Below are 19,139 nucleotides of genomic sequence, written 5' to 3' on the forward strand. Positions count from 1 at the left end.
AGAACCAAAAAAGTAGCCAACTAGGTAACTAGCTAACAGCACTGCATAATATCATTGCGCTTGCTGCAGCCAAGATTAAGCAAAGTTCATTGATTATTATGACAGATTAAGAGTAGAGCTAGTTCCTTGACACATCGACCAAGAAAACAGCTTTTAATTTTTATTGGCCTTAGTACATGACTACAGAATATTTAAGCTCTAAATGAGAAAATAAACGAAACCTTTTTTTTAATTTCTGAATGAGATGCTTATGGTTTAATCTGGCTGAATGCTTAGCTAAACAAAAGTGATCCTGCCAGACCCGTAATTTGGCTGAATAGATTCATAAATGTTAAAACCCAAAAGCTTAGCTCTAGAGGACTTGCAAAATTAGCCTATTTCCAAAAAAAGTGCTTCTTTATTATACTGAAAATATTATGCTGTAACGTTAATTAGTGCATTACTAAACTAGCTGTAGCCCAGTGCTAGGGGATGGTAAACAAACAAACAAGATATCATAATAAAAACCGCAGTTCAATACTATAATGCAATAGTGTTATCTTCCTCAATACAGCCCACCTTAACGTGAAGGTTTGACAAAACTCACAATGAAATTGAATTTCCTCCTTGGTCTCCCGGTTAGGCTAATAAAACGACTTCTTCACCCGCCGGAGGGCGCTGTTGTTCCCGCTGCTTCAGCAACGCGCTTCTTCGCAGCCTTGTGCCTTATGACAGCAGGCAACCAGGAAAAGGATTGACGAATGTGTTGTTGTTTTGAGCCCAAACGGGTAAGATTATGAATGTGTAGCATAATCGTGAAAAAATGTAAGCTCTTCAAGATTGTGCAGATGTATCTTATAGATGAAAAAAGCCACGTTGTAGCGAATATAGCATTAGCTCGCTGTATGTTCAGAGACACAATCTCTGTGACAGCTAACATATTTTGACACCTCTGACCAATTGTGATGTACAAAAATACTATATTATTGTATAAATAATAATAAATGTTATTTCTAAAAGCCAAAATGTGGCAGGGAAATGAGCAATGCAATTGAATGATGTATTATATCCTGGTTAACATGTCACACTCGATTTATTATCAGAGACATGCAGCTTTGTGACAGTTTGACATATCCTGAGGTAGAAAAGCTTGTGTATTTTTAAAAACAGAAACATACTTTAAAGTCAAAATGTGGGAATGAAATTAGCAATTCAGTTTTATTATTTTTTAGTATTATAGGCTGGTTAACATGTCACGCCACTGTTTTCACTTTCTATCTACTGTATTTTCTCTTCCTCTAACAGATTGCATTGGTGCAATGCAGCAGCAGATGGATGTTGCAATCTGTTTGTCCCCACTGACTTCTGCTTTGTGAGCCTGACGGTCTATAGGTTTGTATAAGCCCCTATCATGTCTTCAGCCTGTCCTCCACAATCTCCAGCCGTGGCCAAGACTGAAGTTCTGGTTGACGACTGTTGTCCTGTTCTGGCTGCGACCTTCGCTTACTGGGACAACATCCTCGGACCTCGTGTCCGGCACATCTGGGCACCGAAAAGCCAAGGGTTGCTGCTGCTCAGTGACGGAGAGGTCACATTTCTGGCCAATCACACGCTGAACGGTGAGATTTTGCGCAGCGCAGAGAGCGGCGCGGTGGATGTCAAGTTCTTCGTCTTGGCTGAAAAGGGAGTCATCATCGTCTCTCTGATATTTGACGGAGAACTCAAGGGTGATAAGAACACTTGCGCGCTGTCAATCATCTTGCCGCAGTCAGAGCTTAGCTTCTACCTGCCTCTGCACGCCGTATGTGTGGAGAGACTCAAACATGTCATCCGCAAGGGACGCATCTGCATGCAGAAGGTCTTTGCTTGGGTATCTTCCACTCCTAATATGGCTGTTTGTTTGGTATATTTGTCTATAATGTTTGTGTTTTTCTTCTAGGGTTACAACATAATCTCTATGTTGTCATCCGAGATTGTTCCTATAATGGAGCTTCTCACTTCTATGAAGAAACACAGTGTGCCAGAGGAGGTTGATGTGAGTGTTTGGACATTGTTGTAATGTGCATGTGCTGTTATGTGTGTTCACCGTGAGAGTTTAGAGTAGATGGAAAATGAGCTGGACTTGTGTTTCCATTCATTCATTTACTCATTTTCCTTTGGTTTAGTCCCTTTATTCATCAGTGGTTGTCACAGCGGAATGAACCAACAACTTTTCCAGCATATGTTTGGCACAGCAGATGCCCTTTCAGCTGCAACTCAGTACTGGGAAACATTCATGCACTTTCATTCACACACACACTATGGCCAGTTTCACCTATAGCGCATGTCTTTGGACTGTGGGGTAAACTGGAGGTAACCCACGCCAACATGGGGAGAATATGCAAACTCAGAAATGCAATCTGGCCCAGCTGGGAGTCGGACGAGCAACCTTCTTGCTGTGAGGTGACAATGCTCACCACTGAGCCACTGTGTTGCCTTGTGTTTCCGTAATTATACTAAAGTTAAATAGAATAATACAAATAAAAACACTAGATATAAATAATAAATAAATGTAATTAATAACACAATGATAAGGATTTTAAATAAATACAATTATTAAACCAATGCCTTTGTTTTGCCAAACAAAGCAGAAATAAAATAATAATACAGTTCTATTCTATTAAATGCTTAATATTTTTCAAAAAATTAATTGCGTTAAAATATATTTTTCATAATATCAACAATGCTGTAAAAGATACTCTCAAAGTTGTAAAAAAAGCTCTCTCTCTCTCTCTCTCTCTCTCTCTCTCTCTCTCTCTCTCTCTCTCTCTCTCTCTCTCTCTCTCTCTCTCTCTCTATATATATATATATATATATATATATATATATATATATATATATTAGTTGAAGTCAGAATTATTAAACCACTTGTTTATTTTTATCCCCAATTTCTGTGTAACGGATAGAAGATTTCTTCAACACATTTCTAAACATAATAGTTTTAATAAATAATTTCTAATAACTGATTTATTTTATATTTGCCATGACGACAGTATATAATATTTTACTAAATATTTTTCGAGACACTTCTGTACAGCTTAAAGTGACATTTAAAGACCTTATTAGGTTATTTAGGTTAACTAGGCAGGTTATGGTATTCAGGCAAGATATTGTATAACAGTGGTTTGTTCTGTAGAGAAATCAAGAAAAAATATAGCTTATAGGGGCTAATAATTTTGTCCTTAAAATGTTATCAAATCAATTATCTTAAATGAGAATTCATCAATATAGAATTAAATTTTTTTTTTATTAAATACTCATAAATAATATTGAGCAAGGTGACATGCTGGATCAGTAGTTAACACTGTCGCCTCACAGCAAGAAGATCACTGGTTCGAGTCCCGGCTGGGCTAGTTTGGCCAGTTTGCATGTTCTCCTTATGTTGGAGTGGGTTTTCTCTGGGTGCTCCGGTTTCCCCCACAGTCTAAAGACATGCGCTATAGGTGAATTGAATAAACTAAATGTATGGGTGTGTGTGTGTGTGAGAATGAATGCGTATGGCTGTTTCCCAGTACTGGGTTGTGACCTCTTAAATAGAGACTAAGCCGAAGGAAAATGAATAAATGAATAATACAAATTAAAACAATGGTTATTAACAATAAATAAATGTAATTAATGACACAACGGTAAGAATAAATACAATTATTGAAGCAAATTACTTTGTTTTGCAAGACAAAGCAGAAATGAAATAATAATACAGTACTATTTTATTAAATGCTTAATATTATTTTAATAAAGTGTTAAAATATAATATATCTATCATAATTTCAGTAATGCTGTTAAAAGGTACCCTCAAAGCTGTAAATAAAAAAGTCAATTTTGAAATTAGAAAAAAATTTTTTAAATTCATAGAAGAGATGTATTAAAATATAATGATTTATTATAATGTATTTGACAGTTGAGATAAAAATTGGAATGCGTAAAACAGGATGCGTAAATCAGTTTTTTTTTCCAGAAGATACAATATCTAACCCTCATTTACAATGATGTATGAAATAAAAAAATAAGAAAATTAAAGTACTAGAACATGTTGTTATTATTAATACAATAATAGATCTAAAAAATATTTGTCATGCCATTGACTCTTTAATATTTCTCATAGTAAAGTCTATTTGAATTAATACACATACAAAAAACAGACACATATATAATGTTAAAATATAATGAATCATAATCAATTATCTTTATAATATAAAATTCATCAAAAGACAATTTAAACATTATTTTATTGAATACTCATAAGTAACATTGCGCATCTTGAATAATCAAAAGCATAACCGTTGTCACAACCATTGTCAAAACTGAATGTTTTAAATGTGTTTTTCTCACTTTCACTGAACCACATAACAAAACAATTTCCCTTATTACAGCTAAAGGACACTGTGCTCAACGACGATGATATTGGAGACAGCTGTCATGAAGACTTTTTGCACAAGTAAGACATATTGCATCTTTAGCAGAAGTCAATGATCTGAAATGAGTTTTGTTTTCACTGTTTAGCTCCTGATTTTTATCATCTTTCTCTATTGCAGGGCCATCAGCTCTCATCTTCAGACTTGCGGCTGTTCCATGGTGGTTGGCAGCAATCCTGAGAAAGTCAATAAGGTGCACATTCCTACCCCGACATTCTTAACATTCACACCCGAGTATGTTAAGTAGAATTAACATGTTTTATTTTGTAGATTGTTCTCACGCTGTGCCTCTTCCTCACTCCTGCGGAGAGAAAGTGCTCTAGACTGTGTCATCCAGACGGCTCCTTTAAATATGACACCGGCCTGTTTGTGCAGGGCCTCCTTAAGGTATTCACAGTGTCTATCATGACTACTGAGTGAAAATATTACTAGACAAGGGTGAGGTTGAAAATATACTTGAGTAAAAGTAAAAAAGCATTGATGTAAATTGTACTTAAAGAGTTAATTCACACAAAAGTCATTATTTACTCTCCCTCAAGTGGGACCTTTTGACCTTTATGAGTTTTTTTTTCTGTCGAGCACAGTAATATTTTTAAGAAAGCTGGAAACCGGTGACCATTTACATCCATAGCAGGAACAAATATGGAAGTCATTGGTTACAGCTTTACAGCTTTCTACAAAATACAGTGTATTTGTTGAACAGAAGAAAAAAACTCATATAAGTAACATTTGAAGGGTGAGGAAATGATGACAGAATGTTTATTTTTTGGGTGAAGTATCCCTATAAACTTAAAAAAGTAAATGTAGCCTCACAAAAATAAAAACGAGAGAGAGAATTCTTGTTTCATCATGTTGACTCATTTTCTACAGCAAAGTAAAAGGAATATCCAAGTAATTTATCGTACAAAGGTTTAGTTAAAGCAGGAAACAAACACTACAGAAAAGGTCCAAATCATCTTTAAAGTGCAAACAACAACAATTAAAATGGAGATTAATAAATACATAAATATATATAAATAAATTTATATTAATATTTATATTATATTAATTTATTATAAATAAATAAATAGCCTTTAAAAAATACTCTGTTTTTTTTCATCGATGGATAAGTCGATATTTAATAATAAATTATTACAATATTAAAAATAATTATAATTATAAAGCTGCCACCAGCAATTAAGGGGCCAAGCAATTAACAGCCAGAATGAGTGAAGCAGTCCAGAGGCCAAAAGCAACAAGATTAGTAAGCAGCATCAAAGTGAAACAGTGAGTTTTCATCTTTCATCTTCCGACTCTGCATGCTCTGCTTAATGTCAAGAGACCAATTTTATAAATTTTGGCCAAAGGGTTGAGAAGATATGAGCAAAAAGAAAGCAATTTTTATATCTCCGGACCCCTAGGGGGCAGTGCACCTAAATGCTGCAGATAACCTCAGAACATAGTTGTCATAACACACTAGGTTTGGTGTGAATGCGTCAATGCATTACGGAAATATCACTTCAAGTCCATTTCTGCAAAATATGTTAGATTTGTTCGCAAGTTAAACAAAAACAGTTCATCGAATCAACATGAATTCCATGACTTTTGGTCAGTATGGCCTGAGGTCATGTTATTAAATTTTGGTGAAAATCAGATAAATGGCCTGGGATGAGTTTGATAAAACAGGTTTTGCGAAAAAAAAAAAAAATCATGACGTAAAATGTTGTCATAGAGTGCGTTTGGTTGTATGGGCTGCCATTGAAATTTGGAAGAAGAATTGGAAGAAGAGTACAATAGGTGCCTCCGCACCTGTGGTGCTTGACCCCTAATAAGCATGGTTTAACGTAACATAACTAAATTAGCATCCCTGTAAAATGTACTTTAGATCCTTTTTTGAATCAAAAGCATAACCATTGTCACAACCATTGTTGAAACTGAATGTTTTAAATGTTTTTTTTTTTTTCACTTTCATTGAATCACATAATAAAATTTCCATCGTTTCTCTCATTCCCTCTTGGTTTACTACCAATTTAAAATAAAATGTGTATTTAGACCCTTTTTGGAGATTTGTAACATTTCATAAAAACATGTTGAAAAATCAAGCAAATATTAGTTGTATTTGAGCAGTGTTAAAGGGATAGTTCACACAAAAATGAAAATTCAGTCATCGTTTACTCTCTCTTCACTTGTTTTAAATGTGTTTGAGTTTCTTAATCCTGTTAAACACAAAAGAAGAATTTTTTGAAGAAAGATGAAAACATGTAACCAATGACTTGCCTAGTATTTGTTTTTCCTACTATGGAAGTCAATGGTTACAGGTTTTCAGCATTCTTCAAGATATCTTTTTTAGTGTTTACAGGAATAAGAATTTATAAATGTTTGGAACCACTTGAGAGTGAGTAAATAGTAAGTAAAATTCATTTTGGGGTGAACTATCCCTTTAACTGTAAATCTAATTCTCATAACTACAACAAACCTTTTATTTGGGCTCAATGTTATGCATTCTGCCAATACACTAAACCAGGGGTGTCCAAACTCAGTCCTGGAATGCCAGTGTACTGTTGAGTTCAGCTTCAACACGTCTACCAGAAAGTTTGTTGTATATCTAATTAGAGCTTGATTATCTGGTTCAGGTTTGGTTAATTAGGGTTGGAGCTAAACTCTCCAGGACACCGAGTTTGGGCACCCCTCAACTAAACAGACAAAATATGGATATATGTATTAATATTATAATACTGCAAGATTGAATATAAACATCTGAAAACATGGCACTTTTTTATACAAAGCTCTAAAATTTGAATGAGGAAGTACAGTTATTAGTAGTTTAAATATTAAAACAAAACCGATGCTTTACTCAAACACATAACAATAAATTACTTAAAACACGTAACAATAAATAATAAATTCAGAGAAACAGCAGATTTACAAATGATCTCTATTTTTTTTTCCATAGCTGTATAACACGGTTATGGTTCTTCACTTCACACACTTCTGATTGCCTATTAATATATTTAAATGGATATAGCTAATGAATATAAACATTTGAAAACATGGCACTTTTTTATACAAAGCTCTAAAATTTGAATGAGGTAGTACAGTTATCAGTAGTTTAAATATTAAAACAAAATCTATGCTTTACTCAAACACGTAACAATAAATTACTCAAACACGTAACAATAAATCATAAATTCAGAGAAACAGCAAATTTCCAAATGGTCTCTATTTTTTTTCCATAGCTGTAACCCAGTTATTGTTCTTCACTTCACACACTTTTGATTGCCTTTTCATCATATTTAAAGGGACTATCATCATTTACTCATCCTTCACAAACCTGTTTGAGTTTATTTCTTTTGATGAAAAATGCTGAAAACCTGTAACCATTGACTTTTCTATGGTGTTTGTTTTTCTATGGAAGTTAATGGTTACAAATTTCAAACATTTTTCTAAATAACTTATTTTGTGTCCAACAGAGGAAAGAAACTAAAAAAGCTTTATAACCACTTGAAGTAGAGTAAATAGTGAGTAATTTTTCAGTTTTGGTTGAACTATCCCTTTAATGTACAAAGGATGGAAGTAATTTTTGTAAATTATAATGGGTAAAAAAAAAAAACTATTTCTTCTTTATAAAAATATGAGTAAAGGTACAAGTAATTGATTTGAATTGCAATTGACTAAAGTTCAAACCCGGCAAAATGATCCTTAAGTACATTAATCAAGTAAAATTACTCAAGTATTTTACACCTCTGCCTGTTTATACAGCATAGTCTGTGATAAATGAGTTGGAATCATAATCATCAAGGACTCCTGGGGATTCCTGGATACTCCAGAGAGTTTTGTAATGAAGTGTGTTCTCTTTTCTGTCCCAGGACTCCACCGGCAGTTTTGTGTTTCCCTACCGGCAGGTGCTCTACTCGCCATATCCCACCACCCACATCGACGTGGACATTAACACAGTGAAGCAGATGCCACCCTGCCACGAGCACACGTATCATCAGCGGCGCTACATGCGTGCGGAGCTCAGTGCCCTCTGGAAGGCGGCCAGCGAGGATGACTTCAGTTCAGACAACCTCATCAATGCCCAGGACTCCTACACACCAGACCTGTACGACCTTTAACCTCTACTTATCTACTGCCGATTGGCTGACTCTTTCTGTCCAGATTACAAGCTCTTGCAGTATTATAGTTAAATACAGAGAATTTTCTAAATATATGAATGAGGCACACTTAGTGGGTTATTAATGCAAAGCAAATGAGTGCTATTTCATTTCAAGGATTTTTATTTGTGATAATAACCTAGTGATTGTACATAAAGTTGATTTATTATATGATTAGTTTATAAGGTCTTAAAGAGATAAGATGTGAAAGAAAGAGGTCATAGAGAGATATAAGATGTATAAACTAGCACAATGTTGAAATGGACTGAGTGGAGTGTGCTGCGACTGACCAATCAGACTCAGGTGTTTCTGAATAAATCAGAGAAGACCTGTTTGTTTAATCGTTTACAGTTAGGTTTAATTACTTCCAATAAATAGGCTGCCCAAACTTTTCCTTATGAAGGGCCAAAATTCAAACTTGATTGAGGGTAGTAGGCAGACCAAAATATACCAAAGTGAAATTAAAGTTGCCATAGTAACTGCCTAATTTAATAATATTTATAAGATTATTAATATTTTATTAATAATAATAACATTATTAATATAAATATATAGATTTTTTAAAATTGAAATAATAATTATATATATTTTACATTTTATAATGGGTTATATGCACACAGACTTTTAATTTTCAGCCAGATAGCCAAAGGGTTTCCGGTGAACTGTCTTTTCATTACAAAATTGTCATGTTTAAGGTCTGATTTCTTTTAAAATGTGTGATATTTCACTGCCTGATAGATATAGGATATAAAGTGGGTGTCAGATCAGACAAGAAGCACTACGTTTAATTTTATATTCCCCCCACCATGTCTTTAAAATATGACAGTTTATTTTACCCCAGTATTTTCAACGGGATTTCTGCGCTAGTCTGTTGCTACTGACTGAGCTAGTGGTTACAATGGTCTTTCATCTTGTTTTACGCTTGAACAACTAAATGAACACTTATATCTATTTAAATGAATGTATTCTAATTGCATCACAACATAGATGCTGTAAAACAACCTTGTGACATTGAAAATACTCACATTAAGCTTTCACCGGAGGTTTATCATTGGCTATAAAACTTTAGCTGTGCATAGAGCCTGTTACTTCTTACAATATAACCATGACCAATCTCAGTTAAAACACAATAGAGTTCAATTTTTTATATATTTATATTAAAAAATAATACATTTTCACTCGATATGAAATATGTCCCAAATGTGTTTTTAACAACGTGCCACATAAATAGTAAAATGAAAACAAAACAAAGGGTTTTCATTACCCTTTAAAATATTTGGGTAATTCACATTTAATTGAACACTTAATTTCAGTATTTTTGTTGCTCAGCAATTAAACAAACAAACTAAATGTTTTTAAAATTATAAATGACGATCTCCGTTTGAGGGATTAATTTGTCCATCTCTTCTCTGAGTGGTTGGCGGGCCAATTCAAAGGCTACCATAAGCGGGACCTAGATTAGGCATCTCTGCTCTACACAAATATACACCTGCCCTGCTACTGTTGCTAGGCAACTGTTTTACTTCAGTACTGAGCCAAAGAAATTGCTTATTTGCTTAGTTTCATTTTGTTAAAAGTTTTGATATTTATTAAACAAAAAAACATATATACAGTAAAGTCAGAATTATTAGCCCTCCCTCCACCTTTTTTTTCTTTTCTTTTAAATATTTCCCAAATGATGTTTAACAGAGCAAGGAAATTTTAACACGTAGGTCTGATAATATATATATATATATATATATATATATATATATATATAAATAAATATATATATATATATATATATATATATATATATATATATATATATATATATATATATATTTATTTATTTTTTTTTTTTATGAGAAAGTCTTATTTTTTTATTTTGGCTAGAATAAAAGCAGTTTGAATTTTAACACCATTTTAAGGTCAAAATTATTAGCCCTTTTAGGCTACATTTTTTTTGATGGTCTACAGAACAAACCATCGTTATACAATAACTTGCCTAATCACCCTAACCTGCCTTGTTAACCTTATTAACCTAGTTAAGCCTTTAAATGTCATTTTAAGCTGTATAGAAGTGTCTTGAAAAATATCTAGTAAAATATTATTTACTGTCATCACATCTTACTGTCATCTTTACTGGCAAAGATAAAATAAATCAGTTATTAAAACATTTGCCTTTAGAAATGTGTTGAATAAATCCTCTCTCCGTTAAACAGAAATTGGGAAAAATAGGGAAAAAATAAACGGGGGGCTAATAATTCTGACTTCAACTGGATATAATTTTATGTCAAAACTAAATTTTTTAAATGCTTACCTCCATAGTTAACTGTAATTCAATTTAATTAGTTCACTTAATAATATATTGTTTAAAAGATTGGGTTAAGTAAGGCATTTTTTAATATATATTTAAGGGGTTTATTTGTCATTTATGCATTAAATTGCTCAAGAATGACATTAACGATATTTACAGTTTAATAGAAGATTTTAAATAAATGTTGTAAATGAAAGAATCCTCAAAAAAAAGTTTTCAACTAAAATATCAAACTTTTTCAACATACAAATCATTGGATTACATTGATTTCTGAAGGATCACGTGAAACTGCAGTGAAAACTGCAGTGATGATGCTGAAAACTGAGCTGTAATGTTATCACAGATACACATTTTATATGTGTTAAAACACATATTAAAATAAAAAAAATCATTTTAAATTAGTATTAGGGATTTCTTGTCATGGTGATCCACTGATACACACTACCAATTTTGATGTTTTAAGCTTTATAATGCATAAAGCACATTTTCCCTCTAAGTATGACACAGATCTCTCCTTACCGAGGACAATAAATAAAGCATGCTGCATATACTGAAATCCTTTAAACACGTTTTTTATAGCGATTTAAGTGTGAACATGTCATGGTCAGAAGAAAAAGTTACATAGCAAAGATTACAAAAACTGGTAAGAAAAATGACTAACAATGCATTCTGGAAACACTGCAAATGATGGGGGAAGAATTCAACATGTCTCAATCAAGAGAAAGTTTGGAGTGCAGGTTAAAATGCACACCTATAAATCCATTACTTCTTTACTAAAAAGAAAATAGGTCTATAAACTACAGTTTATTGCAATAAAGATATAAAAAGACGTTATATTATTAAATTTTCATGTCAAAAATATAATTTTTACGTTTTTTGTTATGTATCTAATATTTTCAGCCAGATTTTAGTACTTAACAGTAATAATAAACTTACAATATTGCCCAAAACACAAAACTCTCAGTTCTTTTATGTAAAAGGGCCTAAATACATGCAAGGTCATTTAAATATTTTACTCCTCTCCAACTAACACTTGTGACCGGTTCATGAGATTGGCCAGACCAGTGAGTACCGATCGAGCCATTAAATGTGATTATCAGCCGATACTGGTCTCCTGCTGATCGATCAAAACATCCCTAATTTGTATATTTTTTTTAATAAATACAGTCTTTCAAATGATGCAGCCTTGATTAAACTTAGAAAATCTTACTTAGTACAAACCTTTTGATCAATTGTGTGTAAATATAAGTTCTGACTTGAAATGTTTGAAATATTAATATGTCAAAGGGATTGATCAATAAAAGTGCAATATAGCTTTCATTTGTTTCTATTAGCAAAAACGATGACTATTATACTTCACTGAGTGAAGAAATTAGCTTTGAGTTTTGTTCACGGACAAGTGTTCTTGAGATTGTGAACACTCTCGTCTCCAGTAATGTCACGGTTCAAGGCTGAGTCCGGCATAGAGCTGCGTCATTGATTTGTTTTCAAGCAGTGGCATTTTGGCTGAGCTATTTTTCATTAAAAGTTCAGAGATGCTGAGAAGGGAAACAGAGACATTTTACATCTCATTTGATGCCGCTCAGTATATGATCAGCTCAGTACACTCAGCGCAGACGTACAAAATCAACGTCACATGTGAAGCATTCTGTCTTTTTATAGAGATTTACAGAGAACATGAGAGTCACTAACTATTACTAATCTTGCGTCTTTAGGAATATATTTCAGGACGTGATGCACAAAGACACGCTTGTGAAGTCTTTCATAGATGAGGTAAGTCTGCTTTCTGTCTCCTGAGCTTTATTAAAGCTTCCTCCGCTTTGGCCTTGACAACATGTGTGTGTGTGTGTTGGTCTCTAGGTGTTTCTGTTGAAACCAGGTCTGTCTCTGCGTAGTGTGTATTTGTCCCACTTCCTTCTCCTGTTGCACAGGAAGGCCCTGACGCTGCTCAGATACATTGAGGATGAGACGTGAGTACTGCAGCTTTCAGCGCACATTGTCTACTGTCACTTACAGTTGAAGTCAGAATTATTAGCCCTCCTGAATTATTTGCCCCTGTACATTTTTCCCCACAATCTGTTTAACAGAGTGAAGATTTTTACATATTTATCAACATAATAGTTTTAATAACTCATCTCTAATTACTAATTTATTTTATCTTTGCCATGATGACAGTAAATAATATTTGACTACGTATTTTTCAAGATTCTCAGCTTAAAGTGACATTTATAGACCTAACTTGGTTAACTAGACAAGTAAGGGTAATTAGGCAAGTCGTTGTATGACGATGGTTTGTTTTGATAACAATCGAAAAAAATAATAAATATTTTTATTTTATTAAATATAAATATTAAAGGGGCTAATAATATTGACCCTAAAAATGTTTTTAAAAAATGAAGAACAGCTTTTATTCTAGCCAAAATAAAACAAATAAAACTTTCTCCAAAAGAAAAATATATTTAATATTTTTAAATATTATTATTTTTTTAAATTATAGGAAATTCTATAAAAAAAAATTCTGGTAAACATAATTTGGGAAATACATGAAAAGGAAAATAGGAGGTTTCCCAGTGATGGGTTGCAACTGGAAGGGCATCCACTGCTTAAAACACAAGCTGGATAAGTTGGCGGTTCATTCTGCTGTGGTGACCCCTGATTAATAAAGGGACTAAGCCGAAAAAAAATGATTGAATTATTGAAAAAAAAGAAGGGCTAATAGTTTTGACTTTAACTCTACACTATTTGCTACGCACTCACACATGTTAAAGAAATAGTTCACACAAAAATGTTCACACATAAATTTTGCTCCACTTGTTGCAATCCTGTTTGAGTTTCTTTGTTCTGTTGAATAATAAGACACTCTTAAGATTTTTGGAAACTGATTGCTAATGACTAGTAAAGTGTTTCTCAACACTGTTGATGTCAACAGCTACTGGTTTCCAACATCCTTCAAAATATCTTCTTTTGAGTTCAGAAGAAAAAAAGAAACTCATAAAAGATTAGAACCACCTGAGAGTTCTAATTAAAATTTCTTAGGTGAACTGTACATCACTTAGATTAATAGAATGTTCAAAATCAAAGTATTTATTTAAAACAGAATCATTATAAATGTGTTTGCTTTTACTTTTGATCAATTTAATGCATCTTTACTCAAAGATGTAAGATTTTAAAAAGACCTACTGATACTCATTTTTTAATTATAGTGTTTGCAAAAATAAGTGTGTGAAGTGAGCCTGGTCAAGTATGATTTTACCCATACTCTAAGGCCCAATCCTAATTCTATTTTTGTACCCCTTCCCCTTGCCCTTGGCCCTTGAAACTGAGAGTGAAAGGGAAGGGCTTTAAAATTTACCCTTAATTATTGGGACAGCACTACAGCACCTGCAAACGTCATCATATGTCATCGCAATTTCATGCTTCATATAAGATCAGACGATCATGACTGCTGTAGTGATTCCAGATGTGTTATTTTTTTGGTTTTTATCTTCAGGAAATCACTGAAGGCATATATTATTTCATCATAACGATCTAATGTGGCAAAAAGATCGTAACTGTACTGTGCATTTACACCGTGGCCATATTCATCTATATAAACGCACAAAAACAACATTAACATTGTAGCAGACTCTGTAGCAAGCTCATTCCCAGCCACTAGACTTTTCTGACAGGGTATTCCAGTGTCATGGAGTGTCAGAATGTTGTGGGACTGCTGTACAGGAGTTATTATTATGGATTTTAGATAGTAAAATTTAGCAGTTTTTATTTTAGCGTTTTTTTTTTATTTATTTTTTTTTACGCTTGACAGTAAAACACAAACGCTGTTATGAATATATTGAAACATATGCTTGTTTGTTGTAAAAAATCATAATAATGACAAAAAAATACTAATTTGTGGATATAATTACTTCCGGGTGCTGCTTTGGCTGGTGTATTCTGGGAAATTTTCTTACCCCTTGGTTTTGAGTGTGGTCCTAAAAATCTTTGTTCGAATGGGTATCTACCCCTTGCCCTTAGCCCTACACCTTCAAGCTAAAGAGAATTGGGAAACCCTTAACCCCATCATCGGAGTTCGCAAAACAAAGAATAGGGGTAAGGGCTAAGGGGTAGAATTGGGATTTGGCCTAAATTGGTCCTCTGCTTTTAACCCATCCAAGAGCACACACACATTTTGAGGGAGGAGCAAGAGCACACACGAACTAGGGTTGAGCCATGTCGACCAATTTGACAATATGAAGCATCGCGATAGACGATGGCATCGTCATTAGCGGCGGTGAATTATTTATGAAAAATGTATTAATTCATAACGAATTAATTATTTGTTGCCTACCATTTTAACTACCTAACCCACATGGTCTTTGTTTTACCCAAAACCAAATCATAAATGAATAAAGATAAGTTACACACATAATTACTACCTGTCAATCACTTTTTCTGCGGGACTCATGAATAGGCAGAGTGATCTGTGTCGTTATAATGGCGTTGACAAACTTGGTTGGTAAAAAAGGTGCACTACCAGCAGGAACCAGCCAGCAGTATCTGAGGTTTTCGCTAAAATTACTAAGTACAAGCATGAAAGCGAAAGATTGAACCAGTCTACTGACCCGCTGACTGCCTGGACCTGCTGTCTCCAGCGCATGACAGTGTGTGTGTATAGTCACGTGATGTGCGTTTTCAGCGCTAGTGTGGAAGGAGGGCTGCTCAGACATGCTAGGTGAAACGCCAGAGTGGATGTGGATCATTTTCATTCTAAAATTCCATTTTAAAACTAAGACCTTTTAGTGTAAACAGGGCCTGAATGTGTATTTTTTCACGAGCAGATTTGCAACGGGGGCGGGGCGGAGGATCGCGATGCCGGCTCAGCATCGTGGTGTCTGTCGGCCATCGGCGATGGACGATGGCACCGTCTATCGGCCCAACCCTAACACAAGCACACACACATGCAGTAAGCATACACTCGGAGCAATGGCGGCAAAAACTATAAATTGCGGACAGCTGCTTCTCACTCAGGGCTGACTATGCTAATGAGGGAGAGATCGTCACTAAGGGGTGGGACTTCCCCCCTCCAATGACATGTACAATATGAGAATATCGATCAAAGTGTTTCTGCAGATTGTTTTCATCAAGTGTGATTATAAAAAAAATTGTTAAGTAATTTTTACCATGGCGGTGCGATGGCTGTCCCCTCACAACAGAAGAGGTTGCTGGTTCGAGTCCCGATTGGGCCATTTGCCATTTTTGCCTGGAGTTTGCGTATTCTTACCGTGTTGGCGTGGGTTTCCTTCAGGTGCTCTATTTTCCACCACAGTCCAAAGACGTGCGCTATAGGTGAATTAAATACACTAAATTGGTCATAGTGTATGAGTGTGTGAATGTGAGCGTGTATGGGTGTTTCCCAGTATTGGGTTGCGGCTGGAAGGGCATTTCCTGCATAAAACATATGCTGGATAATGTGGCGGTTCATTCCACTGTGGCGACCCCTGATGAATAAAAGGGACTAAGCCAAAGGAAAATGAATGAATGAAATTGGCATAGTGTATAAGAGTGTGTGTGAATGTGAGCATGTATAGGTGTTTCTCAGTACTGGGATCCAGCTCGAATGGTATCTACTGCGTAAACGCTTATCCTGAAGTAGTTGGCAGTTCATTTCGCTGTGGCGACCCCTGATAAATAAGGGACTAAGCCGAAGGAAAATAAATGAATGAATGAATGAGTGTTTACTATTAGAGGCTGGTTATATTTAGACACTGTTGTCGCACAGCTGTGTTAAAGCCTTTATGAAAGGATTTTTTGCATAATAGGTTGCCTTTCAAACAAAAAAGCCCCTAATTACGGACATTTTTGCCACAAACCTCTGTTAATTTCAAACCCGGGCCTCGATGTTTATCAGCAGCAGAGCATTCACAGGTAAAACAGTTTGACATCATTAGAAAACAGTAAGAAAAGGAAGCAGGGAGCATTCATCATGATTATCTTGTCAAAATTCAGTCACCCTGATTGTTTCATATTGATCATCATTGATTACAGGCAGAAGGGGAAGAAGCCTTTCAGATCTCTGCGCAATCTGAAAACCGATTTGGACCTGACGGTGGAGGGCGACTTGAATATCATCATGGCGATGGCGGAGAAGCTGCGGGCCGGCCTTCACTCTTTTGTTTTCGGGAAGTCTTTCCTGACCAGCGTGCAGGAGCGCGACCTCCTCATCAACTTCTGACCTCTGAACCTAGTGTTTAACACACCACCACATGCTGCACACTCTTGCGTCTTGATGTTTTATTTGAAGTATATTTATATGTGCTCTTTGTTTACAGCATTCTGCACTGTGCCTGCTGCTGAAATGCCAATTTGTGCAATTTTTGCTTTAGAATAATGACCTGCTAAATGATGAAACTGATATTTGTGGTCTTGAGGTTTATGAATGAATCTGTGGGTTGTGCAAATGGTGCTTTGAAATCACAGTTAACGGCTTGTTGACTAATAGCAAGGGCCACACAGAATCTGCAGAATTTTTTTGCTGTTTCTGCGCAGAATTTTGTAGATAATCTGCAGATTTATGCGGAATGACTTTGGGAGTATCATAATTACAAACTTAATTCATGAAATGAAAATTAATATATTTTTAACTTGTATTTGATGTTTACAATGCAAATCCAACTAGATTCACTTATACATTGGTAAACAAAGCAAGTCTCTTTGAAAGACAGAACATATTCCTTTACACACTATTGGAAATAAATAATATAAACATTTTCATCTTAGTAAATATTATTACTGAAACTAATTTAAAAACTGAATAAATACACAGTATATTTACACACATTTACACAAGTAAATAAATGACAGATCTCTCGATCAGTATCGAGTACCCGATACTAGAGTATCTACCGATACCCAATCAAATACCGATATAATACATTAAAAAAAGAATAAAGAGTTAAGAAACAGATTCAAGATGGTCCTTTTTTTTTTTATTAACCTTATTTTAGTTCAACAAATCTGTTAATAAACAGAGCACTTCTGTGAGGTAGCTTGAGCAGACAAGTAATAAAAAATAGTAAATATAAAAAAAATCTAATATAAAAACAAATAGCACCTCAACTTAAAATACTCGACAGAAAATCCCAAGTTTACATATCTGACAGTTTGTTATGACAATGCTGTCGTCATCAACTTTATAATACCTCCACACTGCAGAAATACTCGCTCTTTTCGTGTTTCTATGTTCTGCTTTGCCCACATTTAACCAATAGCATCTCTGCAACAAAGTGATGTTATGCTGCACGCGTTGCTGTTTTTGTGTGAAGACCACCGCATAACTATAGATGTGTTAAAAATCATTAGAACAAACCTCTAAATGCCATCTAGAATTATCTTCTACAATGAGAATTTTTCTCTGCTTATGTTTGTGTTCAGTTATTTCATGGTAAAATTGTAAAATTAAAGTAAAAAGTAAAAGCCATAAAAGTAAAATTACTCAATCAAGAAATAGGATTTTAGAAGAAAACTTCAAATGGCATATTTCAACTTTTCAAATGGTTTTTGCATCTGTACTCTTGATATATATATATAATGTCTGATTCTGAACAAGTCTGAAACTGTGTGATCGGGTATGGTCTGAAAAATCTGCAGATTTCTGTGTGTGCCTACTAATAGCTAACTAACATTATGTTCCTTCACTTGTAATATGAACTGACAATGTGTAACATGGCGAAGATCAAAACTAAAGTCCATTTAATCTCATTTGGTCTTGGATTTAGGAGACACTTCACCCCAAAAATGTTATGTTTACTCACCATCACATGGTTACAAACCTTTATGGGTTTATTTTCTAAACACAAAAGATGATGGGACAAAGGAAACTGGTTGACATTGACATCCACTGTAGAAGATAAAACATTGTGAAAGTCAATAGCTACCAGTTAACATTCTTCAAAATATCTTCTTTTATGTTCCACGTTAACATTTTGAACAAGTGTGCACTGTAAAAAAAAAAAAAGAAATTCCACACAATTGCTTCATGTTGTCCCGACTCAAATTGATTAAGTTGGCTTTAGTTTTTAGTAGACTAGGTTCTTTTCGGCTTAGTGTCTTTATCAATCTGGGGTCTTCACAGCAGAATCAACCATCAACTTATTCAGCATATGTTTTATGCTGCGCATGCCCTTCCAGCTGCAACCCATCACAGGGAAAATCCATACGCACTCATTCACACACATACACTACGGTCAATTTAGCTTACCCAATTCACCTGTACCGCATGTCTTTAAACTTGTGGGGGAA

General features: G+C 34.5%; 2 protein-coding genes across 5 annotated transcripts in view; one reads left to right on the forward strand and one right to left on the reverse strand.

Moving 5' to 3' along the window:
- Window positions 1-862, reverse strand: part of LOC141377151 (uncharacterized) — an 85,190-nt gene extending 84,328 nt beyond the window's left edge. The window contains exon 1 of one of the 3 annotated variants that reach the window (XR_015505775.1): window positions 587-862. The gene's annotated coding sequence lies outside the window, so the exon portion shown is untranslated. The remainder of the gene's footprint in view (window positions 1-586) is intronic. The other 2 variants (XR_015505772.1, XR_015505774.1) reach the window with 2 other exon arrangements.
- Window positions 657-17,253, forward strand: zgc:100846. 2 transcript variants are annotated; one of them, XR_015505053.1, is made up of 10 exons: window positions 657-767; window positions 1,285-1,837; window positions 1,919-2,014; window positions 4,389-4,453; window positions 4,551-4,623; window positions 4,701-4,817; window positions 8,276-8,511; window positions 12,578-12,635; window positions 12,723-12,919; window positions 13,219-13,306. XR_015505053.1 is itself a non-coding variant. In NM_205603.1 (10 exon segments), coding segments are annotated over 9 exon segments (1,389 nt in total). In that variant the 5' UTR covers window positions 740-767; window positions 1,285-1,390; the 3' UTR covers window positions 17,074-17,253.
- Window positions 17,254-19,139: the final 1,886 nt, after the last annotated feature.

Source organism: Danio rerio, chromosome 13, assembly GCF_052040795.2.
Source record: "Danio rerio strain M-AB ecotype USA chromosome 13, GRCz13ab, whole genome shotgun sequence".
Classification (NCBI taxonomy): Eukaryota; Metazoa; Chordata; class Actinopteri; order Cypriniformes; family Danionidae; genus Danio; species Danio rerio.